We start from the raw sequence: 27,802 nt of genomic DNA, 5'->3' as shown, positions 1-27,802 counted from the left end.
AAACGAGTTTTTGACAGATTTCTATTTCTATTTTTTATTTTGTTTTTACAAAAGCCGGTCAAATAAATTTATATTGTATATGAAAATGCACTTTTACGTTTTAAAGCAGCCACAAATTTTCAACCACTGTAGGTACTTCGTGTTTTTGTAGCTTTGATTCTGCTAAAAGCTTCTTTCTGTGTATGTCGTTGCAGAACTTGTACCAAAATCGGTTCCTGGGCTTGGCGGCCATGGCATCCCCAACTCGCAGCAGCCAGACCCGCCAGCGCTGTAAGGATGCGGTTCGGCACAGCTATGGCCCTGAGTCCTTTGCTGTCAATGGCCTGAACCAGGATGCTTTTATGTTGGGATTGTCACGCTCCACCAGCGACACTGATCTGGTCTCTCCAGATGCACGTTCCACTCTTACCATCAGCTCTTCCCACTACATCATAGGCCAGTCCGAAGACCTGGTGATCACATGGGACATCAAGGAAGAAGTGGATGCTGGAGACTGGATTGGGATGTATTTAGTTGGTAAGATGTCACGTGCTTTGAGATTTTAGAGTTTTAAATATATTGACTCTGAAAATAAAATAATCGTATTTGTTTTTGTACAGGATGCTACTCTGGTTTGCTGTCCTCTGCTGTGATGGTTATCACGTCATGATTTTAGTGCCATTTGTCTTTGTTTAAAAATGGAAAATAAATCAAAGATGTGTGTAAATAGACAGCACAAGTGGTTAGTTAGAAACTGATATTACAGCATGCACAAACCACTTGTAGTCATTTACCTTACTTACTTTTCTGTATGCATTTATGTTATTGTTTGACTAAAGGTAACATGTAGGCTTGCTAATGAAGCTTTAACCCTTTAAAGCCGGTTGGAGCGGGCACGCTCTGTTTTGCATAACTACTTTTAAATCCCGGTAGCTCTGCAACCACGTAAGCTAGTGCAATAATTTTTTTTGCATATGAAACCGGAGGAGTTGTACTTACATCTTATGCCATCAGCTTGTCCTCGGTCACAGTTTCCTTCCACATAAAGCTTTGCAAATATTGCATAAAAAGCGCTTGCAGCAACAAAAACACAATATTCCAGAAACACGCTTTGCCGATCCAATCAGCTGTTCCTAACACTTCCTAGTCCATCAGCGTGAACTATCGCATGTCCGCCATTACCTGCCCAAAACCGGAAGTGACGTCATTTTCGCGGAAATGTAGTTTTTTACCATCAGGGCCTCATGAGCCTATACTGGTGTTTTTAAAAGTTATGTTTGACTTTATGACTTTCTGTGTCGTTTCTGGGATGCTTAGGACTCATATTGCACTGATGGAAATAGTTTATTTTGATGCATATGCTGCTTTTTTGCAAATTTGCATTATAATATTTATTTTCGTTTTTCCTGCAGTGTATAAAAATTGGTGTATTTCAAAAATAAAACTATGAAGACACTCAAAATAAATTTCCTGTGGTGGGAAACTATTTTGTGCAACTTTTTTGTATTTACAGTTTTGAGGGATAAGCCTCTTAAATTTCTCTAACTAGAAATATATGTTAAAAAAGCAAAAACGATTTAAAAATTTTTTGTAGTTTATTGCACTTTTTTGCAATTTATGTAATTACTATGCACTTAATGCATACATATTATTAAAATTTGGGCTATAATGGTTGTATTGATGTATATCAAATTGAAATGCTCCCAAAAATGGCTCCACAGCATGTAAAAATATAATATAAGCCCTGGCGGCCTTGGTTCTATGGTAGGTCTTAAAGGGTTAAGACACAAAGCAACAATGTAACTTCAGTTCTCTTCTCTGAAAAAGCTGATAGCTCTGAAGTCTGTGATATAGATTTTCATTCAAGCAGGCATGTCATGCATCAGGTCGTCTGTTCTAGACAGGCAATATCTGCAAACATACAGTCACATTAAAAACAAAGTACACCCAGTTAATTCTAAGGTTTTACATATCAGGCCTTAGCAGGTCTTAAAATGAGGTAAATACAACCTGAGATGAGCAACAGCACATGAGCTGTCATGTTAGAAGAAATAATTGTTATATTATTATATCATAAATTATTTATTTAATAAACACTAAGACAAATACAGAAGCAGTGAGTGAAAAATTATTTACACCCTATGATTCAGTATGTTGTATAACCACCTTTAGTGGGCTGTAACTTAAATAAAGTAACACTTTTGGAAACCTTCTGGTACACAGAAGAGTTTGTGGTGGACATGGTGGTGTTGTTAAAACGACGCAGCAAGACCACGAGAGAGCCGTACGGAAGCGAATGATCAAAAACCTAAAACTACTTAAGCATTGTTTAAAATCAATAGTGGGCCAACATTTCTCCACAACGATACAACAGACTGATACATTCATACATAAAGCGCTTGTTTAATTTTCAGATGTGCTAAGGGCCAAATAATCATGTCCTGATATGTAAAATCTTAGAAGAGTTTACTTTCTCTCAAAGCAAAGAATTTCCACTTGTCCAGTGAATACCAGTAGTTTCAGCTATCATTTTATTTTGTTGCCAATACATTACAGAAAGAAATTCAGAAGCTTGGACGTGGAGTACGGTTTGAGCTCTCATTCATCTTTCTTTCCAGATGAGACGTTATCGGAGAACTTTCTGGACTACAAGAACCGAGGCATCAATGGATCTCACAAAGGACAAATAGTCTGGAAAATTGATTCGAGCTCCCACTTCAGTGAACGTGAGTAATAAAAAATGTTTTTTTTGTTAATATAGGGAACACTTTGTCTCTAAGAAAATGTGAATGTCTTTCACCAAACAGCTTATAATATAAAGTAAAACAAACGATTCCACGTCACTCACGTTATATTGGATTATTGGGGGGAATTGTGCACATACGCAGTCAGTCGTGTCAAAAAGGTAAAACTTTAGTGTTAAACTACAATCAAGATGATATTAGCAGCTAGTGACTTGTGACCCAAATGAAAACAAATATCTCAAACAAGCACGACTCTACCACCTGCTCCATATGACAGGCAAAACATAGATGTGGCTTCCGGTCGAGTGAACGCTGCCGCGCTTGGCTGCCGCTGGTCACCGGTTATTATTATTACTATTTTTATTATAATTTTTTTTCAGTTGCTGATGACAAGTTGCGCCTTGAAGTATCTAAGGTGCAACCCTGTTTTGACTTGTTTTCGCAATATTTGCGGGCTTCTATTGCTTGTGCTGCAGCTGTCAGCTGGTTGTTCGGTCCCTCCGTTTGTGTTCAGTGCTCGGCCCTGATTAAGATGCGGATCCACAGGGTGTTGGTGTGGCTCGTGCTCACCTGGGTTTTTTTATCCATCATTCATCACCCGGCGACAGCTCTTCTCCAGTACTCTGCTACGGATCGTTTGCGGCTCCGTTTTTGCCTGGCTGTCTCTCCACCTGTGGCTCTATACTTCTACCCGGACATCGCCTTCCAGTCCCGCCGCAGGTATATCCACCGAGGGCTTTGGCGGAAGTGACACTAACTCAATATTGTCCATCTGGTGAAAAACTCGTCGTCCTCCCTGCAAGACTGACCGGGCTGTCGACCACAATGTGCTGGCCCACCTGGCTAGATCAACTAAGCCAACCGTCCAGCATGGTAACTCCAGCATCAAGTTTGGTCTATTAAACATCCGCTCTCTCACTGGTAAAGGACATCTCGTACATGATCTCCTCTGTGATCGTAAGTTGGACTTTCTTTGCTTGACTGAAACATGGCAACAGCCCAATGACTTTGTTTCTCTCAATGACTCCACTCTATCTGAGTTTGTTTACACCTGTCAACCTCGCATCTCGGGGAGGGGCGGAGGTCTCGCGATAATTCACCGGAAGCACTGGAAAGTTCTCCCTGTCTCTGCCCCTCCCTCCCATTCATTTGAATACACTGCACTACAGCTTCCTGGATCTACCCCCACCATCATATGTACTGTTAATCGGCCACCTAAGCCAAACAAGGAGTTTTTAAATGAATTTTCTGCTCTTCACTCATTTCTCTGTACTTTCTCCAAATCTGATCATTGCTGGTGACTTCAATATTCATATGGACAATGATAAAATCCCTATAATTAAAATTACCTCCTGCCTGGAAAGTTTTGGGCTTCTACAGTACATAAAATTTCCTACCCATTCTAAAGGTCATATCCTGGATTTGGTCTGTTGTTCTGGCATTACCCCCACCCATTGTAAAGCCACATTGTTTCCCCAGTCTGATCATATGTTTATTTCTTTTGATGCAAACATAACCGCTTCCAAAACCTGTATCTCTCGTAATATCACTTTTAGGAAAATTAGTAATATCAACCCAGCTGTTTTTTCATCTGCCGTCCATGACCTTCCATCTATCCGCTGCTCCTCAACCCCTCATGAACTCGTTTGCCATTATAATGTCAACCTTCATAACCTTCTTAACATATTTGCTCCCCTTAAACATCGAACTGTCTCATTTTCCCGTTCAGCTCCATGGTTTACCTCCGACCTGCGTCACCTTAAAGCTAAAGGACGCCAACTCGAACGTCTATTCAAGAAAACCGGACTTACTGTACATAAAGAAATGTACAATGATCATGTTTTGTTCTATAAGGACTGTATTGCCTCAGCCAAATCTGCTTACTACTCTGGTTTAATTAGTTCTAATGAAGGTAACTCCAGGTCCCTCTATTCATTGTTCAGTAAAATTACAAAACCTCCAGACACATTTCCCTCCCACATGTATTCTGTTGATTTTTGCAACTCTCTTATCTCTTTTTTCACTTGTAAAATCTCAGACATTCACTGTCAACTTAACTCTTTAGGAGCTCCTGACTCTGAAGTAGACTTCCTGGTTCCCCCACTGTCTTCCTGTCAGTTATTTTCAAGTTTCAACTCTCTATCCTGTTTCTGCTGGTGTGTCCCAGGGTTCAGTATTAGGGCCTCTTTTGTTCATTATTTACATGCTCCCTCTTGGTTATATATTCCGAAAATATAATATAAATCTTCACTGTTATGCCGATGACACCCAGCACTACCTTTCTAAACCCAGTTCATCCCTCCCACCTACCTCCCTCTCAGACTGTCTTATTGAGATTAGATCCTGGTTCTCCTCCAATTTTCTCAAACTTAACAGTAATAAAACTGAAGTTTTACTTGTTGGTACACCATCTATCTTAACCAAATCCCACAGCTTTTCCCACCCTTCCCTCCGCTCAGGTTAAGAGTTTGGCTATCATACTTGATAATACTCTTTCATTCTAGTCTCACATTAATTACATAACCTGGTCTGCTTACTTCCATTTACGTAATGTTAACCGACTCCGTCCCTTCCTTACTCCCCATGCTGCTGCCGTCCTTGTCCATAGTCTTATTACGTCCCGTATTGATTACTGTAATTCCCTCCTATTCGGTCACTAAAAGGTCCCTTCATAAACTCCAACTTCTTCAAAATTCTGCAGCTCGGGTCATAACTCTGCTCTGTTAAGAGCTCATATTACCCCAGTTCTTCAGCAGCTTCACTGGTTGCCCGTAGAAGCCAGGATAAATTTTAAAATCTTACTTCTTACATACAAGTGTATCCATAAATGCTGTAGCTCAGGAGGTAGAGCAGGTCACCTACTGATTGGAAGGTCGGTGGTCCGATCCCTGGCTCCTCCAGTCTGCATGTCAAGTATCCTTGGGCAAGATACTAACCCCAACTTGCTCTCCGATGCGTCCATCGGAGTATGAATGTGTATGAATGTCGTTAGAAAGCACTAAGTGTAGATAAAGTGCTTGTGAGAATGGGTGTGATTGGGTGAACGAGGCATGTTGTATAGAGCGCTTTGAGTACTCCGTGAGAGTAGAAAAGCGCTATATAAGAATCAGTCCATTTACCATAAATCTGCTCCTTCATATTTGTGTGGCCTGCTCCATATCACCACTGTTTCCCGCCCTCTCCGATCATCATCTGCTATTCATCTTACCGTTCCCTCCTCACACCTTAGTACTATGGGGAACAGAGCTTTCACGGCTTATTCGCTTTAATGCTGATTTTATCTGTTGTCAAGCTCTGTTTTGTAATTTTAACTTATTTTATGTATTTTGTGACTACTGTTCCTTTTATTAATTTTGTTTTTTGTAAGGTGACCTTGGGTTTCTGAAAGGCGCCCTCAAATAAAATGCATTATTATTATTATTATTATTATTATTATTAGAGGAAACAGTGGATGGAAAGTAGTGATGTGTTTACAGGGTGGTAAAGGAGGCCTTTAAGCAATTTGGATCAGCTGAAGGACTTTTCAAGGGGTTGTTAGGATAACCTGATAATAATGAGTTGGAGTAGTCAAGCCTAGAAGTAATAAATGCATGAACTAGTTTTTCTCCATCATTCTGAGACAGAATGTTTCTAACTTTAGAGCTATTGTGCCAATGCAAGAAAGCAGTCCCATATATTTGTTTAATATGTGCACTGAAGGACATAGCCTGGTCAAAAATGGCTCCAAGATTTCTCACTGTTTCCAGAGGCCAAGGTAATGCCACCCAGAGTAAGCATCTGGTTCGATACCATATTTCTGAGAATTTAAGGGCCAAGTAGAATAACCTGAGTTTTATCTGAATTTAGAAGCAGAAAATGGGAGGTCAGGCCTTTACGTCTTAGAGACATTTCTGCAGTTTAACTACAGGAATGTTTTAATATGTGTCGTGTGGAGTGAGAGCACACATTTCCATTGCTATGCAGATAATATGTAGCTCTAAGGGAAGCCTGAAAAACAGTGTGTAATCTAAATAGAAGTGGTCCTAGCATGGAACCTTGTGGAACTCCATAATTAACCTTAGTGAGTTAGGAAGACCATTTACATGGACAAATTGGAGTCTAGATATATATAATTCAAACCACGCAGAGTGGCACCATTATTACCAACAGATTGCTTTAATTTAGTAATAGTAAAATCATTTAGTTTGTTGGTTTGTTTGCTGTATTTCACTCATCTAAACAATATACAGAAGTTCATTTAGCCTGTTGATGATATTTAGTAATATCATGTTTGTTTGCTGTACTGAAATCCAAATCCAGGGTCTTTAAAATCTTTTGTTTCCTACCTCTGGCAGGCTTGTTGTTTACCGTGTGGCTTTCTTTGAATTCCTTTTTTACTTCACACTCCAGTCCTTGACACTTGAAAATCTGTGATAACTTTGTATATTCATCCCCTGCTTTCTGAGGATGAAAAATTATTTTGTTTCTGTCATGGTGCGTTCTCAAGTGACAGCTATACTGTGTGTGAATTGGAAGTTAACTGCCAGTTTTAACTTGATTTTACAAGCTTGAGTTATGGCTCAACCAGAGCCGCTACCAGCCTCGAACCGCGTCAGTATGTTTGCCTGCAAGCTGCAGTCACCAATAAAATGCTGTGTGTGTGTTTTTTTTCCTGCATTCATAAATATCATTATCACAAATGTCTTTGAAATATCGTGATATAATTTTGAGCCTGTTTTGCTCATCCATAGATTCAGCATAATGCTGAGTAATGCGGTGATAATACCTCACAGCACAGTATACCTGAAAATCAGTGGCAGTATCACTGTACTGTAGTTTATGTCAGTTTGGACCAATACTGTTTTAAATGGCTTTATATTCTTATATCCATATATCATTTTCTATTAGATTGAATTTGTGCCTGAGCTGTTCTTTGGAAATAATAAGAACAGTTAATAATATATTTATATGATGTAGGTGCTGAAGAGCTTTTTATTTTTTATTTTAAATTGTTGGTTATTGTTGTCATGATACTCGAGTTTTAAAGTAAATACAGATACAAAGGAAAATACTAAATACTCGATACCATTTTCAGTACCATGTGGAAGATTTTGACCCCATTCTGCAACAGCACAAGTAACAAGTCATATCTTGATACGTTAACTAACTAATAAATACAAAATAAGCATTTAACATTAAATTATTATCATTATTCATTTTAGAAAATGGTTTAGGTCATTTGATTACAGATTGTGAAGTTAAAATATATTCAAGAAACTACTAATAAGCATGTTGCTCTACCCTAACACATCTAAATAATCTAATGTAGAAAAAGAGCATTATGGAACAGTGTGATATTAGTTATGCTAACAAAAAGATGCACTCACCGGTCACTGCCTGCATTTTAAAGCTGACCTCACTGTTGGCTCTAACAGAAAAGTTAACGTTTATGATCGTAGCAGGAATGACCCGCGCTCGGCAGTGTGAGGCGAGTCTTCATTTACAGTGTGCTTTTCAGTACTGTTGTGCTTTCACCGGCAGCTTTTCAGCTCCTCATTGCTTGGCAGCTCCTTCCTCTCACTACTACCACCTCTCTTCTTCTCTGGCCCCGGCACATTAGTGATGTTTTCCAATCATGATGACCAGCCTCCCCTGAAACCACACCCTAAACCCTCCCCTCCACCCCCTCCCCTGCAGCTGAGCCACCAACCACTTCCCACCACAATCATCCTGTCCACATCTAACTGTAGCCTCTCATCCATCTCTCATCCATCATTCACCCTGCTCCGTCAGTCTCCAAATGTTTACATCCTCAGCTCTGCTCGGCAGTAGGGATGGGTATTGATAAGATTTTCACGATTCCGATTCCATTTTCGATTCTGTTTAACGATTCGATTCTTTATCGATTCTCTTATCTTTTCTTTTTTTTAAAAAAAGGAGAACACTAAGGTCGATTAGCTTAGAACTTTGTTTTATGTCTTCTCTTTGAACAAGATAGAAATTTAGGAGTAACATGGCCTTACAAACCCAACAGTGAGAACTTAAGAGATCCAGAGCCTACGGCTCTTCAATGGGGTGTCACAGGGTCCCCAGGAAAAAAAAGTTGTAAATGTAAAACGATAAAATAAATATTCTTCTGTAGCAATAACAAAGTAGAATATCCAGTAATGTCCCTGCCTACAATTAAACACATTCACTTACCGAAAATCATCTGCTGTGGCAAATGGGTGCAAGCCTTTGACCACAAACTGAGTCACTGCTCGGTGACATTCGTCTATCCTGGCCTGAAAGGAGACGCTACGGTAGACTGCAGCGAGAACTGCCAGCATCTGAGCCAGACTCTGTCTCATCATGGTCACCTAAATGCACAGTAATGGCAGGTTTGTAATAAGGCAGATCGCGCTAACATAATCTGCACTGTTAGTTGATTATTTACCTGCTGCATTAACGGGAGAGGACGTGCAAACGTTACCGCTGCTGCTGGGTTGAGATTCACGAGTCCGGAGTGGAATTAAAAACACGACATTCATTTAAGGTCATCGTGTGTTTTGTGAGCAAATGCTTTTGCATATTCGTAGTGTTTCCTCCCTTAAATGAAATATCTACTTTGCAAGTATTGCAAGTTGCCCTGTTGTCATCCGTTCTCGTAAAGTATAACCAAACTTTTGAGCATTTGAGCCGCTTAGGCGCCGTGTTTCCTGCCAGGTAAATGACGCTCCGCAATGTGGTGACGTCATTCGGGGCGACTGGAATCGATAAGGGAATCATTTGCAAAAATGGCAAACAATTCCAAGGAATTGAAACAGTGGGAACTGGTTCTCAACAAGAACTGGGTTTCGATACCCATCCATTCAATTCAATTCAATTCAATTTTATTTATATAGCGCCAAATCACAACAAAAGTTGCCTATAGTCGCTTCATATCCCTACTCGCCAGTACTGAATTTTGGATTTAACTCTTTACTTGCTCAGTTTACTTCTCCACACTCAGTTCACCTGCTGTGCTGTACAGTCTGCAACCAGCCTGGTTCTCCATGTGTCCATAATCCGCTCCATCCAAAACCCATTCATCCAGGAATAATGATTTATCTAACCACAGTCCGCTAGCCTCTACCTTAATGAAAACAGATGGCTAATATCAGGTAGTTCCTAATAGTTGAATGGCTAATGTTGATGCGTTTGCTGGCCAGGTTAACATTTATAATAACTGTTTAATACGTCACTGTTTTTGAAAGGAGAGATTTACCGACCTCTGAAATTCCTCCTCAAGTGTAGCTCAGTGTTGGGAACATTAGCGTTGCCGTCTTCAGCTGTCAGCTGGAGGAGACAAAGACAGTGCAGTTGGTATTGAAATGGTATTGATACTATTGTAAATGAGTTTCTATATATATTTCAGAATTGATTTTAGTATTGAATAATATCATGTTGTTCTTGTTTATTTGTTATTTTTTGTTTGACAATCTTAGCACCGGCTAAAACAAACAAATGAGGAAGAAGGCCATGAACCAACTCGGCCCATTCGATTGGACTGCATTGTGATTGTGTTTTTAAAATAATGTGGAGATATCGGATTGAGGTCTTTTGAAATATAAAGTCTAAATGAACAAAGGACAGAGTGCACTGAGCCTGTGAGGCACTTAGTATTGTAATGGTATTACAGAGACATGGGCCACAAGTCCCATCATCAGAGTGAGGGAGAGATGGAGACAGAGCGAGCATGACAGCGAGAGAGCAAACGCAGGCAGACATTCATAAATGGCGTGCAGTGACTCTGTTTAGGAATGTGGGAATTGTGCGTAGGAGTAAGAGAGCTACAAATAACACAGAATACCCATACCACCATGAAGTCATGTAGGTGTTTCCACTCCCACTAACCTCTATTACACAGGAAGTAGAAGTCAATTTTTCCTGTGACTTTACCTTCATATGACTGAAGATGCTACGTTAATCTGAGACATCTGTTCAACTTACTTCGAAATGTATTCTCGTCAGCATGGAGAAGCCTCCAAAACAGCTAACTGAATACAAACTACATAGTTTACATGTTTATAGATAGATAGATAATAATGGATTGCATTTATATAGCGCTTTTCAAGGCACCCAAAGCGCTTTACAATGCCACTATTCATTCACTCTCACATTCACACACTGGTGGAGGCAGCTACGGTTGTAGCCACAGCTGCCCTGGGGCAGACTGACAGAAGCGAGGCTGCCATATCGCACCATCGGCCCCTCTGGCCAACACCAGCAGGCGGTAGGGTAAAGTGTCTTGCCCAAGGACACAACGACCAGGACAGAGAGCCCGGGGATGGAACCGGCGACCTTCCGGTTACAGATACGCTTCCCAACCCCCTGAGCCACGGTTGCCCCGATAGATAGATAGATAGATAGGTACAGTGCCACTGGTACTAACACATTTCTGTCTTCCTTCTCTCACCCCAACCAGTCGCAGCAGATGGCCCCGCCCCTCCCTGAGCCTGGTTCTGCCGGAGGTTTCTTCCTGTTAAAAGGGAGTTTTTCCTTCCCACTGTCGCCAATGTGCTTGCTCATAGGGGGTCATATGATTGTTGGGTTTTTCTCTGTATCTATGAAGCGCCTTGAGGCGACTTTTGTTGTGATTTGGCGCTATATAAATAAAATTGAATTGAATTGAATTGAATTGAATTGAATTGAATTGAATTTCTTTGTATGCCAGGGTTTTAACTCCTACAGTATTAGCCAAGCTTTTGCCCCTTAAGCTACAGCCAACATGTTAGCTGATATAACCAGTAGTTTATCTTCCTGTTCGCCATTTTTCCACATATAAAAACTGCTTAGTTTAGACATAAAAAACCAAAACAAACAAATGTTTTGATTTAATATTAGGGCTGTACTCAGATATTTAATTACTGTGGTGTTCAGTGTTGCCAGCTTTTAGAGTTTAGCCTTTTCATATCAATGTAGTGGATGGTGATGGAGAAAGTGTGTAGACAGTATCTTTACACTTTGCAACAAAGTGCTGCTTTCCTAACGCAGGAAAAGCTCTCTCTTTCCCCCTCCTCGTTCTCTCTGTTGTGCTCATGTGCAGCAAGGCTTATCAGAGTGACAGAGAGCAGCTGTGCACAGTTTGACTGAACAGTGAGAGACCTTTTGTTGCTTTTAACTTTTTCCCAGAGTTATCATTTTACACATAAATATAAACAGAATCACAGCACAGCTATAACTGCTGTGTACAGTTATTTTGTTTTTGCTTTTCAAGTAAGAAAGTACAGTTAGGAAGTCAGAGTATCTTCCTCTGCTTGCTGTTGATCAGAGACCCATGTATATTAAATGCTTCTTTTTCTCCTTTGAGCGCTCTGCAGAGCGTCTGCTACATGCAAACAGCTTTGAGTTGCTGCTTACTCTTTTAGGTATTTTCTAATCTGGCATTCCTGCTCTTGAGTGTAACCTTGTTCTTGGAGGGGTTAGTTCTCGACTAACCCTTATTGAGGTAAAAGATAAGGCTCACTCTTTCGAGGATGCCAGTGTTCACAGAAGACAGACGGTTTGCAAGAGGAGTGAAAGAGGCCATCTTTTACTCTTGCTGTGAATGTGGGTCAGTGACCACCTCCTAAGGGACAACCCACACTACGGTTTACATACCTGGGACTCTTTTGGTTTTAGACCTGAAGAAGCTGCTTGGATGAAAGTTGAAATGTCTTTAGAAAACACACAGAAGTGCATTCACCTTCTTTTCAAGCTCTTAAGATTACCATGACTTGGATTACTGAGAACCTACACAAAACGACCTCTTTGAGAGTGTTTTTCACTTGGATGGATGTTGTGAAGTCTTTTTCTTAAGCAAGGATTCAATCATCAATTTGTCTTCGGTTTTTCATTGTTTTCTGTATGTACGCAGGTATTTGTTATTGTAAAAGGACTGATATGTTCCTACTCTGAGCACTCAGAGTACTTTTTACTGTAAGCCTCATTCACCCAGTCACACAGTGTGTTCAGTATGTTGCCCGAGGATAATTTGACATGCATACTAGAGGAGGGGGGGAACCGACCTTTCGATTGGTAGACGACGTATTCCATCTTAAGTAGAGTTGGATGTCTCGAGACCCCTTTTACGTGGTCTTGGTCTCGACGGACTTTGGTCTTGCTGTCTCAGATCGACATAGTGGTCGGGAGATTTGGAGTCAACAGTATCCATGAAACACAACGCAACGTTCAATAATGTGTCATGTGCAAGAGCATCAGCTCTAAGAGCCGTGCTTACAGAGTGCTTTGTAGCGAATCAGAAGAGTCGACTCCCATTGAGCGAGAGCCGGCTCCTCACTTAGTTTCCTTTCGCTGCTCAGCTCTCACACAGTGGTTCAGCTGTGCTCCAATTCTCCATATTGTGGCCAAACACATGCGAGGATATAGGATAATATCATTATGTGAAAAACAGAGAGGGTGAGAAACGCGACAGTCAAGTGGAGCGTCCGTCTGTCCTCTCAGTAAGTGAGTGAGACAGTAGACAGCGGTGAGGAGGGCTGTGCGAGTGCAACGCAAAGACACATAAATATGCTGACACCCGTAAACGAAGCAGCATCTGGCTGCAGTTTAAAGACTTTTTTGTCTTTGTCTTGGTCTTAACTCGGTCTGTCTTGGTCTTGGTTTAGGCGGTGTTGACTACAAGTCTACTCTTAAGCCACAGATATTTGTCTTGAGGCCTCTGTTGTTGGGATTTTGATGTGATACAAGTAAAAGTGATTTGAATTGAATAGCATTTTTACCAGAGGGGTTAACAAGCTGTGACAGTCTGGGGGAAATATTGATACTTAAAGGTCTGTGAAGGTTCTCAGTCATCCAGGTCATCGTAGTCTAAGGAGCTTGGAAAGAAAAGCGTCTGGACTTCTTCAAGTTACTTGAAGACGTTTCACCTTCATCCGAGACGCTTCTTCAGTTCTAAGGTCAAATGGTGGAGAGTCCCAGATTTGGTTTCCCCCCAAAGAGGGACAAAGGACCCCTGATGATCCGCTACCTAATCACATGAGCCAAGGTGTGAAAGCGGGTGTGGGTCCCAATCAGCCAGAGTTTCGGGTGAGCTCATTGTGAAACCGGGCCCCACCCTATCATGTGATTTCCTGAGGTCAGATGGCCCAGGGTGTGAGTGGGCGTTAAGGCGTCTGGGGAGGGATCTCAAAACTGGATTATAGATGGCAGAGAGTTGGTGTCGTAAACCACCGCCTCTGTTCAAAGATGGTCGCTCACAGTGGACATAGATGCTTCTTTCACTCCTCTTTCAAACCATCTGTCCTCTCTGTCCAAAATGTGAACATTGGCATCCTCAAAGAGTGACCTTTGACCTTTAGATGCAGATGAACTGCTGAGTCTTGTCCTGTGGAGGTGGCTCTTCTATGTTGTGCGATGCGCTTGTGAAGTGGCTGTTTGGTCTCTCAGCATACACCACATTGTTAAGTTTGTGTTTAGGAGTTTTGTCTTTCGGGTGAACCAGTTTCTGTCTGAGTGTGTTGCTGGATGATACCTAAATATTTAATTTTGACAGTGTGAAGTGGGATGAAATAATGATCTCAGGCATCTTCAGAATGAATAACATTATTCAAATTGTTCCAGTGTGTTCATTAGTTCATTCATTACCTGAATGTTTTTTTCAACATTTCAGCTTTCATAGAACTACCATGCTTTAACTAGCCATTAACATAGGTACTACAGTATAGAAAGATGGGCTGAAAATAAGAATAAGGGAAGTGGAAACACCTGGGGAAACACAGCTGACACAAATAACATGACATGAGGGGGAAAGTAAAACTAAGCACCTTGAACATAGAAACAAGAGACGTTCAAAATGAAACAGGAAACATGGAAAGACATGAACTGGGACAAGCAAGCTTGACACAAGAGACCGAGGGAGCGAGAGAGGGACACAAGGGAACGCTACATTGACGGGGAAGCATAGAAAAAACATAAACCAGACTAAAACTCAACCAAGACAAACTAATAATAACACTAGAACTAAACATTATCTCATAAGACATCAACAATACAAAATAACACAAAATGCGGTGACCCAGCCCCTGATAAGGAGTCGGGAGAAAAGGTTTTACGTCGTGTCCTGAAAGCAGCAGTACTCTCAGTCACACTGAAAATCTTCTCCAGTCAGAAGCTGAGACTTACAGTGTCCACTTATGCTGACCACTTTAACTGGTTTCGTAATATGAAGGTTGTAATGCATGCAGGGATTTGGTAATTACATAAAATGGTAAACTGTAAATGAGAATTTAAGGATTTTGTCACTCATTTTAATCATTTTACTGTATTTCTAAAAAAACCGAGGTTTGAATTGTTGGTTGGACAAAATGAACACCAGTGAGTAATGGTTTCTTTGGAGTCTGCTTTTTTCACCATGTTCTGTATTTTTAGAAACAAGCAGTCATTAGAGAAATGGTGATGGTAGTCTGAATAATTCATGTGGAAAATGATCCCCTGTTTGCAGCTGGATACCAACTGGCTCAAAAGCAACAACATCAACAACAGTAAAGTCCTGCTTTTCTATTAATGTACGAGCCATAAGAACCTAATGATAGTATGTGTTACAGACAATTAGAGAGTCACAGCATATGTTTACTTTAATTATTTTAAGTGCATTTTCCAGATTCTAGTATATACTTTCTCTCCCAGACGTTACTCAGAAGCCAAACGACTGGAATAGTTAACATGAGCTAAGCTTGCATGCGGTCTTGCTGCTCCCTTTTCCTTGTCAGAGCATCGAGTATGTTTGAGACAGAGCAGAAAAACATGGAGCTTTAGTATGACCTTAATCTGCTTGTGTGTCCCCCCCAAACGCACACACATACAACCCAAGCCTTGTCCTTCTCGTTTCTCAGTAGCCAGCAAGTGATTTGTCACTGCTGTCACTGAATAGTTAACAAATAAACTAATTTAAACTGATAAATGTTTATATATACACGTACATCCAAACCAAATCTTTTTTTTCATAATCTGAGGCTGCCTCTGGGTTCACTTCGGCACAGATCCAAGCGAGGACCAGGCTGACCAGCAGAGTTTACCACTTTGCACAGGCCTACACTACAGAAATCTAAACTCTGTGTTCTTCTGGAGCTTGCCTGGCAAGGCAAAGCACACGAATTCTCAAACCCCAGTTCAGGAAAACTGATCTTCACTCAGAGATTCCATAGCTGATGCTTTGCTGTAAACTGCGTGTGTCAGCTGGGTCCAGCTCACTACTTAACCCTTTAAAGCCGGTTGGAGCGGGCACGCTCTGTTTTGCTTAACTATTTTTAAATTCCGGTAGCTCTGCAACCACGTAAGCTAGCGCAATATTTTTTTTTGCATATGAAACCGGAGGAGTTGTACTTACATCTTATGCCATCAGCTTGTCCTCGGTCACAGTTTCCTTCCACATATAGCTTTGCAAAAACTGCATAAAAAGCACTTGCAGCAACACAAACATAATATTCCAGAAACACGCTTTGCCGATCCGATCAGCTGTTTGTAACACTTCCTATCACATGTCCGCCATGACCTGCCCGAAACTGGAAGTGACGTCATTTTCCGGAAATGTAGTTTTTTTTACCATCAGGGCCTCATGAACCTATACTGGTGTTTTTAAAAGTTATGTTTGACTTTATGACTTCTTGAGTCGTTTCTGGGATGCTTAGGACTCATATTGCACTGCTGGAAATAGTTTATTTTGATGCATATGCTGCTTTTTTTTGCAAATTTGCATTATAATATTTATTTTCGTTTTTCCTGCAGTGTATAAAAATTGGTGTATTTCAAAAATAAAACTATGAAGACACTCAAAATAAATTTCCTGTGGTGGGAAACTATTTTGTGCAACTTTTTTGTATTTACAGTTTTGAGGGATAAGCCTCTTAAATTTCTCTAACTAGAAATATATGTTAAAAAAACAAAAATGATTTTAAATTTTTTTTGTAGTTTATTGCACTTTTTTGCAATTTATGTAATTATTATGCACTTAATGCAGACATATTATAAAATATATAATATATAATAATAATATATTATAAAATTTGGGCTATAATGGTTGTATTGATGTATAGCAACTTGAAATGCTCCCAAAAATGGCTCCACAGCATGTAAAAATATAAAGTAAGCTGTGGCGGACTTGGTTCTATGGTAGGTCTTAAAGGGTTAAAGCAGGGGAGTCCAACTCCAGGCCTCGAGACCGGTGTCCTGTAGGTTTTAGAGGCCTGGAGTTGGACACCCCTGCCTTAAAGGGAAGAGGTTGATTAGACTGGGAGCACATGTGCTCCCCATCTCTTCTCCAGAAGCTGAGCCAAAATCTACAACCCTCTGCTGCAAGATGTTATAGTTATCTCCAATAAATGACCATGTACAACTGGAAATTGAATGTAATTGTGTGATTCATTTAAAAACACCTGTTAGATCATCTCTCTGATTGGAATTAAAGATGTTTTTAAATCCTTCTGCAGCAACCATCACTACCAGATTCTATTCATATATCTTGTATTGTATTTTATGCATTGTGTGTTTTCCCCATCATCATTAATCCCATTTTTTTCTCCACAGCTGAGACCCAGGTCTGCTTCAGGTACTACCACGGTGTCACTGGGGCACTGAGGGCAACCACACCCAGTGTAATCATCAAGAAGGGCTCAGCGCCTGTGAGTCTCTCAGCACTTTATCTCCTTATTGTGACCCATGCAGCTTTGTGGAGATTCTCACTCAGTGTCTCGTGGCTCGCTGGGAATGACAGTTCGGTTTATTCATTAGCGCTTACTTCCATCGGTTAGGTCAGTCATTCAAGTTTTAAGAGAAGAGACAAGCTGCTCTTAAAATAAGTTAGCTGCAATTGCACCTATGCTGAATGAACTTGATCCACTGAGTAAACTTGCATCTGACATGTCAAAAACCGGACTGCTTTTACAGTTAAACCCCAAACAGAGGTTAAACAGCACAGAGTTGATTTGTCCCTTTAACACTTAGCAAACACGGAGAGATGCTTATTGGTATAGACCTTATCGCAGTACCCATACTTTAGTGTCATAGGAAGGTCATGGTGATAGAAAGGTGTTATAGACAAGCAACACAGTAATTATTAAAGACAGATTTTAGCTAGCGCAGTGTCCACCAGTTGAGCTTTTTAGGGTTAAGGGCAAGGGCTAGGGTTAAACTCAAATTACTCCTTTACATGAAGTTTTCACCTATCCAACTGGAAATTGTTTGACAGAAGAACAGTGAGGCCAAAATGCATGAAGGAGACTTAATTTGAAAGCTGTCGTTGTCTAGTTCCTGAAGCCATTCTTATTTACCATGAAGCTAATGCTAACCAAGCCTCTTAAATGGGAGACAGTGTCACTGTCGAGGGCTGGAAGCAAGCCGACACAGCTCATACTTTACAACTTGAAGGTTATAACATTCTCATATTGCTGCCAAAAGTATTTTCCCATTATGAACAAAATGTTTGAAATGATAGTGAAAAGAGAGTCCTTCAAACTATTTGAGTTTGTAACATTTATTGAGCTTCACTTATTTGTTGATTGCTGTCCATACATCCACTTTAGGATGCTCCAGAAATACTGTAGGCAAGAAGAAATACTTGCAGTCCACAGCAGACCAAATGACTCAACCTGTGGTTAAAATGCATCTCTTAATGTTGCTAACTCTTACGAACTGCCTTTTTAACAGAGGTACCTCACCTCGTATTTGATATTTGCTGTAAGAAAGGCACATCTGTTCAAGCTTCTTCAAATCTGTGCACTAAGTGACTTTTCAAGGTGTAAATCTCATGCTGTCAAATAGTGCGTGAATGTAACCGGTGTGATTCTGCGTTGTGTCTGATAAAAAAGGTAAAAGAAAGAACGCTCCAGCTCCTCTCCCACAGGGGAATTGTAGAAAAAGGCTGGCATTTATTTTTACATTAAACATAAAGTATGCATTTACACGTAACATATTTGACATAAGATAAAACAAAAACAACAACATGAAATCCGACATACTTGATAAAAAAGGTAAAAGAAAGAAAGGCCTCCAAGTAAATAATTTGCCCACTCCAGCTCCTACGACCAAATACAAACAGTGGGGAAGAGGGTTAGCTCAACCCACCACAACTTCCAAGCTAGCAAGAAGTATATATTCATGCTAGCATTTATGGCGCCTAAAACACATTTATGATACATACATACTACACACTTATAACATCTAACAAAAACAGGCTTAATAATGACAATAATTGAACTAAAATCGCAATCAGAAACATCCAGGTGGCTAAATATGTATTATATGAGCGTTTTAAAGTGTTGGAAAGAAATGACACCTACCTCTCCCACAGGGGAAATGTAGAAAAGGGGAGAGGCAAAAGGGGTACACTGTATTTTTAGGATTGCACCAAAGAAGAAGAAGAAAAGAATGAGGAGGGGCTCTAACTGACAATGAACATAACTATAGGCTTGGAGGTCCTAAAAGTCAAGTATAAAAGGAACGGTTTGGGGGTTTAGAACACATTTTGGGTAATTATAACAATGTGATTTATGACCCTGTTACATGAACACTGTATAAGCAGTAATTATGTAGAAATGCAGTGTTTTTAACAATCCTATTATTCATCGGTGTATCACACAGCATTGTCCTAAGGCCTGTATCAGTCAGTTGCTGTCATCAAGAGGGTGCCCGACAGGGTTATTGGATTTCCATGTTTCCCTTCCCATTCTGCTGCTGTGGGACCCTGGAAATGCTGATGGCCCTAGAACCTGATCTGTACTTGCTTCCTGAGGACAAAGGAATAAAAATAACCACCACAGAAAAAAAGACAGGAAGGGAGGGAACAAGTAGAGAGAGCAGAAATCCTGTCCAGTTCAGGTAAGTCATTCAGGTATTTGGAGACAAGTGCTAATGCGGCTGGAGACTCCCACAACACAAGAAGAAGAAGGAAAATAATTGGAGATGAGAAGAAAGGACATGGAGAGCCGGGATAGCATTACAGAGTGAATCGTCTGAGCTTGTTTACTGTCGCCAGTCAGAAACTGTCAGATGCACCAGAGAGAGAAGACATTGTGTTTGTTTGTGTACGTGTGTGATGGATGGCATGTGTCTCCAGCTGGGGCTACTGTCTCCCAGTCACCCTAACAGGAGCGGTAGGAGGACAAGGCTAAGCTGGATAACATGGGTAACTGTACATATCTATTCCAACCTGTTCATGTGTTTCCTTTCTGTTCATCTCTTTGGTTTACTTGCATCAGCTTAATAGACGTGTCAAATTGTTTGTGATGCAGTAAATGTAGAGTCAGCTTATCATCGTCATATGTAGATCATTGTCTGATATATTATGCACAAAACCTAGCCAGTGGTTAAAAAATGTACTACAAAAAGTGCTTCTTGGCAATAAATCTTATACCTAAATGGTAAATAGTGCTTTTCTACTTTTTCTGAGCGCTCCAAGCATTCATGGGTTGAGCAGCAGAATTGAGTATGTGGGTTATACCCATGAAAAATCTCCCAAATCTTGTGTTCTGGTGCCAAACAGCTCATTCTGCTATTGACTGTTGCTTGGTGTTGTTCGTTTGATTGGAAGATTGAGGTTCGAAGAGACAAGAAACACTGATACTTAAGAGCATTTGTCATAAGAGAGAAATGCTGGTTGAAGAATGGGATAGCGGTGTGTAACCAAGCCAGTGACAGCATGAGCAAGACATGGCAGGCTGTTGGAGCCGTGCATGGTTCTTTCTCATGCTGCTGAGGACCTTATTCATTTAATGCATTTTCCTTACAAGCCTGGCACTATTTAAGAGGAAATAAACAGGCTTTGCACTGGTATAAGATTTATTGTGAAGAAGTTATAACAAAGAAATTGACCAAACATACATTTCTTTAGAAGTTTATTTGATGATGCTGTATTGCTGTGCTTTAGCATCGCATAGTTTTATTTAGCCTTACCTGAGACAGGTCATCAGCAAAAGCTCTCCTTGGACCACTGTCTTAGACAACTGGGATTCTCCAGGTATAGCCTTGTACCAACTGCCATAGCTTCGACATGGTAGCAGAACAGGAAAGGAGACAACATGGTAAATGGTAAATGGCCTGTATTTGTATAGCGCTTTACTAGTCCCTAAGGACCCCAAAGCGCTTTACACATCCAGTCATCCACCCATTCACACACTGGTGATGGCAGCTACATTGTAGCCACAGCCATCCTGGGGCGCACTGACAGAGGCGAGGCTGCCGGACACTGGCGCCACCAGTAGGCAACGAGTGAAGTGTCTTGCCCAAGGACACAACGACCGAGACTGTCCGAGCCGGGGCTCGAACCGATTACAAGGCGAACTCCCAACTCTTGAGCCACGATCGCCCCACATGTGTGTCTCTTTTCCATTCCTGAAAAGAACTTTTGATTCGTTGTCCATGGAGTACTCTGTATGTCATCCCTTTGTAGGCCTGGCTGCTTTCTCATAGTTATAATGCTGATGTGTAGAGGGAACTTTCATCACATGTCACAGTTTTCCTGCGTGGTTAGTGGAGGACCCTGTCTTGCAAAAACTAGCAGAGTGGTCCCAGAGGTAACAATCAGTCAGCTCTTTCTGTTAAAGAATATCTGAGTAAATGTCTTGCCTAGGACAGATAGTGGTGCTCTTTTGTTGATAGAACATGAGCTAAGTCTTTCTTTGGCAGCTTAATGAGATTACTACCTTTCTAATCTTAACCAGAGGACCTACTCGATTATACCGATTGATGAATAAACTACAAAACCAAATCACCAAAAAAACCACCAAACATGTCCAAATATGGTTACTTTTGTCTCAAAAAAGAAAGCAAAAGTGATAATGTTGAAGCATCAGAAACCTGTGGGTGACTATATAGTGGTTATGTCTATCATCTGGAGTCCCAAAGCCATAGCAATAGCTTTGTAACGCTTTCCATACTGATGCCAGTGACTTTGTTTCTTAGATGTTCTTGAGTTTCTTTAGGTTGCGACATGAAGTGTTGCCTCCACCCCCCTCCCCCACCACCACCACATCCAAACAACAATTCATGACTTTCTTTTAAGAGCAGAGTTCAGCTAAAAGATAAAACACATTTACTTAAACGCTTCTCCATTTATGAAATGCACTGTCAGAGCAACTTCCTGGGTCATTTTCACTGAAGTGCAAAAAGCACTAGTCCCATAAAATGCAGCCAACAGATCAGCATTAGACGATGGCGTTCCCCGTCCACCCCCACCAGCCCTACCCTCAACGCTGAACTAACATAACCTACTTAACATTACCCTCCCACTCCCTGTCTCTCTGCTCATCCACGCTAACTGATTTAGATCACTCAGCCTTACCGTCTTCAAAGGCAGTGGGGTGTATTAAAATATCTTAATACCAGGGTGTCTGACCTGCAATCGGATGGGGATGCACTTTGTAAATGTAAGCTCTCTTTCGGGGTTGCAATGGTTGGAGAGAGGGGTACTGTTATTTCCATAGAATCAGTCTCGTCTTACATTTAAGATTCTTGCAACACTTGAAGGATGCTCATGAATTATACATACTTTTCCTTTCTTTTATACTTTTAAAGTGTCTTAGTGTTTGGTCTTTCTCTGAAGTGGGTGGTAAATGATATAAAGTGCGCTACAGATGGATGCATTTGTCATTTGGTTTATCGTGAGATTAGACCCACTGCAGAGACCCACGGTGGCACTTCTCTCCATAACTGTACTCAGCAAGGCAGATTAGCATCTCATTAAAATGAATTGGTCTAAACATCTGTCATTTCCTTCATCCCTTTATCTTGTTGTTTTCTCTGCTGGAATTGTTTCTGTTGTTTTGTTTCCAGTCAGTCGCATAAGTGCTGAGAGTGATGCAGCATTTTGTGTATCAAAAAAAAAAGCTTTTATGCAACAGAAGTGTAACTATAAATACAAACTCATAAATCTGTGTAAACCTATGTTTCAGTAGACCTCTTATTTAAACTCTTGTGTTGTTCTTGGGTCATTTTGTCCTCTAAAGAAATCTTTTTGCTATCAAAAATGTGTTTTTTATTCATGAAATGGTCTGAAAATAACAGAAGTTATTCATTACTATGTTATGTATGATTGGAATAAGTTTAAGTAATTTGATTTATTTATGGGGTTTTTATTGGATTTGATAACACCTGGGTCCTCGTGGACAAAAATGACCCCCAAAGTACAAAGTGTTGCAAAGGGTCATATTTTCACAACATACTGCTTTAAACCTATGTTTCAGTAGACCTTCTCTTTATTTAAGTGTCCAGTTTAAGCACAGTGCTGCCTCCTGACTAATGCTTCAAACGTGGCAGCGCTACTAAATTCTTTTTCCTTTGAATCCATAAGCATCAATAATTATTTTGTTTCCACAGACTAACTATTTGATCAGCTTTTGTTTACTGCAACAAGACTGGGTCACATTATACTATACAATGAAGAATTATCTGTTTGCCCAACCACCGAGGATGCCTCCTCAAACTACTGGTTGTTTATTTGAAACTGTTATCTGTCTCAAAGTGTGATAAAGAAAAGAAACACTGAAAGAACTTGAGGGCATACGTGTAAAGAAGTGAGAGGTGGCTCAGACTTTTGCACTGATCAGGACTGAGGTTAGAACTACCATCTACAGCCACACTCAGCTGCTCGGCTGTAGCTCTTGTCATTTCTCAGCTGTTGTAGCATCAAGTGCTTGTGATATACAGATATTTTTGTAAATTAATTCAACGTTTTTTACCACATGTTCTAAACGTAGTAAATCCTTTAAAAATTTAGTAGGAAACGGCTTGGATATCCTTACAATCCTTTTCCTATTGCTTTGGTATGTAAGGGAAGTCAAACATGGGTGCTATATGTTAAAGCAGATGAACGATGGGAGTCTTTACACTCCCCTCCATTTCCAGGATTATGAGGACAGAGTATTGATCTGAGCACGCTGTCGGCCTCACTGACAGTGGAGCTTTAGCAAACACTGTTGAAATGAAGCAGGCCTAAACGCGCATGCATCATTACGTTTCTCTGACCGTGTTCTTTTCGTTTACGAACACCTATTAACTCTTCACATCTGTGTGTGTGCGTCCAGATACTGAAGCCAGTGGTCAGTCCTGAAGTCAACCATGGATTGGGCAACAGAAGACTTATTAACTTTAACCTGTCAGGTAGGCTGCTTCACTTCAGCTACAGTGACTTGTGTGTAACTTTACAAATGTGTACATCCAAACTAGAATATATAGTAAAAATTTTAGTTCAGCTTCACAAATCTGACATCTGGGCTTCCTCTGCATTCCTGTGCCGTTCAACAAAACAGAAGATACACAGAAACAGCTCGTCATGAGAAACAGTTTTTAGCAACTGCAGACACTCCACAGTTGCCTATGAAGGTTAACAGACGGTTTAAATAAGCTGCTGCTACACCCTGAAGGTTTTGCTGGGAAAAGTCAGCCAGAGCTCAGCTGCAGAGAGAGAACAGCATGGTTACACATCCCTGTGGCTCATCCTCTCGAGTGAGTACATGCAAAGTAATATCGATATAATCCAGGCAGTTTGGAATAACTCGTTATGTTAATCCGAAGCATTTTGACATCAGAGTTCATCACCAAGTTAACAGCTTTCTCAGCTAACGCCATTATGTTCTTGTGACAGTTCTGACAGAGGCTCGTGCAGTACGTTAGGAACAATGTTTTTATGGAGGCTCAGGGGTTCGTACCACTGTAAACCCTTTAACTGTGCGTTCACAGGTTGTATGAGCAGCGCACATTTCGGTGCTTTATTTCGGTGCTTTATTTTCCTGAGCTGTGATACACTTTAGATTCTAGCCAATCATTTTACGTTTCCGAGGATAGTAGGCGGGTCCAGGTACGTACGTTCTTTTAGAGCAGAGCTACAGATTAAAAATGCCCAAGACGAAGCGGTCAAAAGTCTGGCTGTACTTCACAGCAAAAGATGCAAACTCAGCAGCTGCAACAAGTGCTTTAAGCTGATACTGTGATACTGTCAAAGGAGGTAACACCTCAAATCTGATGAAACACTTGGCGACGCATAGCGTTTTCTTTAAAAGCCAAGAAATGCACCGTATTTGATAGCTTGCTACGAGACCTCACACCGAGCACATCTACTGCGGGTGTGGTGCCTGTTATTGGTTACCGGAGTTAGCAACTTTCCCCAAGAATCCGAAGAGGAGAGTCCTGGCCCCTGGCCCTGCCAGTGTAGCAGAAATGATGAGGATGATGATGCAGCAGCAGCCGTTCTTCTCTGCGTGAGTAGCTTAATGTTGTTCGTGTGTAATTTACGTTGAGTAGGCTAACCACGTTATTACATTAATGCATGTAAGGTGAACTAGCAAACATCAACATAGCTACATGCGGCTGTCTTCTTGTTTGATGGCAGATACTCCCTTCACCCTGGACAAAAAGGCTAAAATGACCAAAGAAAAAGTGGAAAACAGTTAAACATGAGAGGTTTTTGGACAAAGTTTGTGTTTTTCCATTGATTAAGCTGCTTCCAGCCAAGAGTGATACCATATATGCCCCATAGCTGCAGAAAAGGCTAACATTGTTATCTTTTTACAAAGAAACAGCTGAACATGAGAGGTTTTTGGACCAATTTTGTGTTCTCCATTCTTTTAAGCACCGGTTTGAGCACCGTTTAAGCACCGGCACCGTTTCAAAAGCACCGGTATCGGATAAAACCTAAACAATACCCATCCCTACACTACCGTATATTTGCTGTCATGTATTTGTATGTAGTGAAGAAAGGGTTTTCAGCTCCGTCACAGTATTTCCAAGTGTCACAGGATGTTGTGAATGTGAAACATAAGTACAGCCTGTTCCATATTTTCCATTATTCTCTGTAAACAAAAGTTTTACAATTTCTAACAGTAAGTGACAGTCATGCTGCAGTGTACAACGGATGCATTACTTCAGTCTTCAGCCACTGGAGCCAGTACAGTATTTCAGTATTTTCCAGAAAGGCGATTCAAAGTACTTGAAATGATGCATTAAATCATTAAAAGATGTCAATAAGACAGTCGTAGGAAGTCTGTCTGTGTCGCTGTTGCAGTGCTCAGCACACTGACGTCCTTTCAGCACGAGTTTCTAGGATGATTTGAACTGGAATTATTGGACACTGCATCAGCCTAATAAAAGCTGCATTTTCACTGCACTCGTTTGCCTTTGGGTCCTCAATACTCCCACACTTGTTTTAGACCTGATGTTTCTAAACACTTATTGCCATCTCCAGGATTTCTGCAAGCTGAAGTTGGCTGAGAGCAGAAAGCTGTTTACTTGGTGTTCAGGTTGAATCACTAAGCTAACATGAATGTTGGCCTGTTGTTATTAGAAAATGGTGAGATTAACTTCAAAGTGTTCTTCCACATTATCTAGATTATATCTATATTACTATTATATTATACTGACTTCAGAGGATGAGCCACAGCATGTCTCTGTGCTCTCCATCTGCAGCTGAGCACTGCCTGATTTTTCTCTGCAGGGGAACATCCAGGTTATGTAAATCATATATTACCTTCAAAGGCTGTGTGCAGCGTCTGTAACTGGAATGTCTGTTTTATTAGAAGGAAAAAAATGGAGCACAGAGAAAGCCCAGATATTCTAGTTTTCCAACACGGTTACATTTGTGAATCTGTGCAAACCCCCAGGTGAGCACGTGACCTTACGTTGATGTGTTAATGGTCTCGTATCCAGGCAGTCTGGACTTGTAGTGATTTCTCTGCTGCCTATTTGATGTTATTTTAATTTGGGGTAACTCAGATGTCACTCCTTTCTGTGGTTATGTAATTCATGTTTTTTCCCCCTTTGTAGTTTAAGACCAGACTGGGCAGCCTCCTGTTTTAGTTTTTCTGTCCAGAGTAAAACCTTTATTTGTGCTATAGAGGGGAAGTCTCCCAGCTGTCCATTTGTGCTGATTTTTAATTCTTAGAATATTTTTAAACAATGTGTTTTATGCTCACTGTGGACTGCTGTGATGTAATTGTGCTGACGTGTAGATCAGTAAGGCTGAGCTAAAGCTGTGAGTGTTTCCAGGAGCACAGCAGGGATCAGAAACTGCAAATGATCCCTTTATTCAGAGTTTGTATATCTTTGGTTTTGTCTGGTGAGAATCTTTCTAAACGTATTACCTCTAAAAATACTTTGTCTAAACAAACTGTAGCTTTGACTAAATGAACATCGGAATCACAGACTAATAGAAACCAGACGCATGTGTGTCTTCCCAATTTTACAAAACTGTGTGTGTGAATCTTCAGACCTCCAGGCAGTGGGACTGAAAAAGGGGATGTTCTTCAATCCAGACCCATACCTGAAGCTGTCCATTCAGCCCGGAAAGCACAGCATCTTCCCGTCTCTGCCGCACCACGGCCAGGAGAAACGCTCCGGAGTGGTCTGCAACACTGTCAACCCTAAGTGGAGCACAGAGGCAAGCCTTCGCAATTTCTCTCCTGTGTGTTGCTTGCATGCCATCTTTAGACTCTCAAAGTGTTTAAATGACAGTATCAGTATCCATCCTTGGCCTTTCCTGCAAAATGCAGGCTTAAAGCTGGAAACCTAAAGTCAATCACATGTTTTGAGTAAGTTTGACTTAACCAGGAGGAAATGAATGTGCATTCTTTAAACAGTACACTACTCCTATCACCTCCGGCTTTAAAAGCAGCGATTAAACAGCATATTCGTAGATACGTTTTGTTGGGAGCATTTCAAAGATGAAACACCATCACCTGATCTACAGTTTAATCTTCAAAGATTTAGTTCATAGAGATGTTTTCGCTTGTTTTTATATTCCATTCTTTTTAGCTTTCACATGTCTCCATGTTTGATGTTATTCTCATCTAATGAATGCTGGCATAAAGGCATTGTTTCCTATCTAGACCAGATTGTGGTGGTTCACGCACAAGTACATGCTGTTTGTGTTTGTGATACAGACCAACTCTCCTTAGAGAATGTCTGCGTTAAACTTAAGCTTAGCCGCCAATACAGTGGATAACAACAACAAGTGTTTTCTAGTGACGTTCTGTGAAAGATGGAAACAGCTTTCATTAAAGGAATGCAACGATATATTATCCATTGTTTATTTGTGCTGCTATAGATTGGTGGTCTAATCAGGATTTTGCCTCTTGCTGTTTGACAGCTGGGATAGG

General features: G+C 40.8%; 1 protein-coding gene and 1 long non-coding RNA gene across 5 annotated transcripts in view; one reads left to right on the top strand and one right to left on the bottom strand.

Annotated features, from left to right (window-relative positions):
- hecw1a (HECT, C2 and WW domain containing E3 ubiquitin protein ligase 1a) overlaps positions 1–27,802 on the top strand; it is a 103,035-nt gene that overhangs the window by 18,370 nt on the left and 56,863 nt on the right. For all 4 annotated transcript variants that reach the window (XM_085173339.1, XM_085173340.1, XM_085173338.1 and 1 more), the window contains 5 exons: positions 195–516; positions 2,598–2,705; positions 17,247–17,341; positions 23,738–23,813; positions 26,915–27,084. In XM_085173339.1, coding sequence (XP_085029465.1) covers positions 195–516; positions 2,598–2,705; positions 17,247–17,341; positions 23,738–23,813; positions 26,915–27,084 — 771 coding nt within the window. The remainder of the gene's footprint in view (positions 1–194; positions 517–2,597; positions 2,706–17,246; positions 17,342–23,737; positions 23,814–26,914; positions 27,085–27,802) is intronic.
- On the bottom strand, positions 22,476–23,001 carry LOC146510740 (uncharacterized). Its single transcript, XR_014876231.1, has 2 exons — positions 22,903–23,001; positions 22,476–22,611 (listed from the first exon to the last, which is right to left on the bottom strand). It is a non-coding gene; the product is annotated as an uncharacterized LOC146510740 (long non-coding RNA).

Source organism: Neolamprologus multifasciatus, chromosome 9 (assembly GCF_963576455.1).
Source record: "Neolamprologus multifasciatus chromosome 9, fNeoMul1.2, whole genome shotgun sequence".
Lineage (NCBI taxonomy): Eukaryota > Metazoa > Chordata > Actinopteri > Cichliformes > Cichlidae > Neolamprologus > Neolamprologus multifasciatus.
Note: the sequence above shows the minus strand (reverse complement) of the source record. Positions and strands in the feature narration are given on the sequence as shown.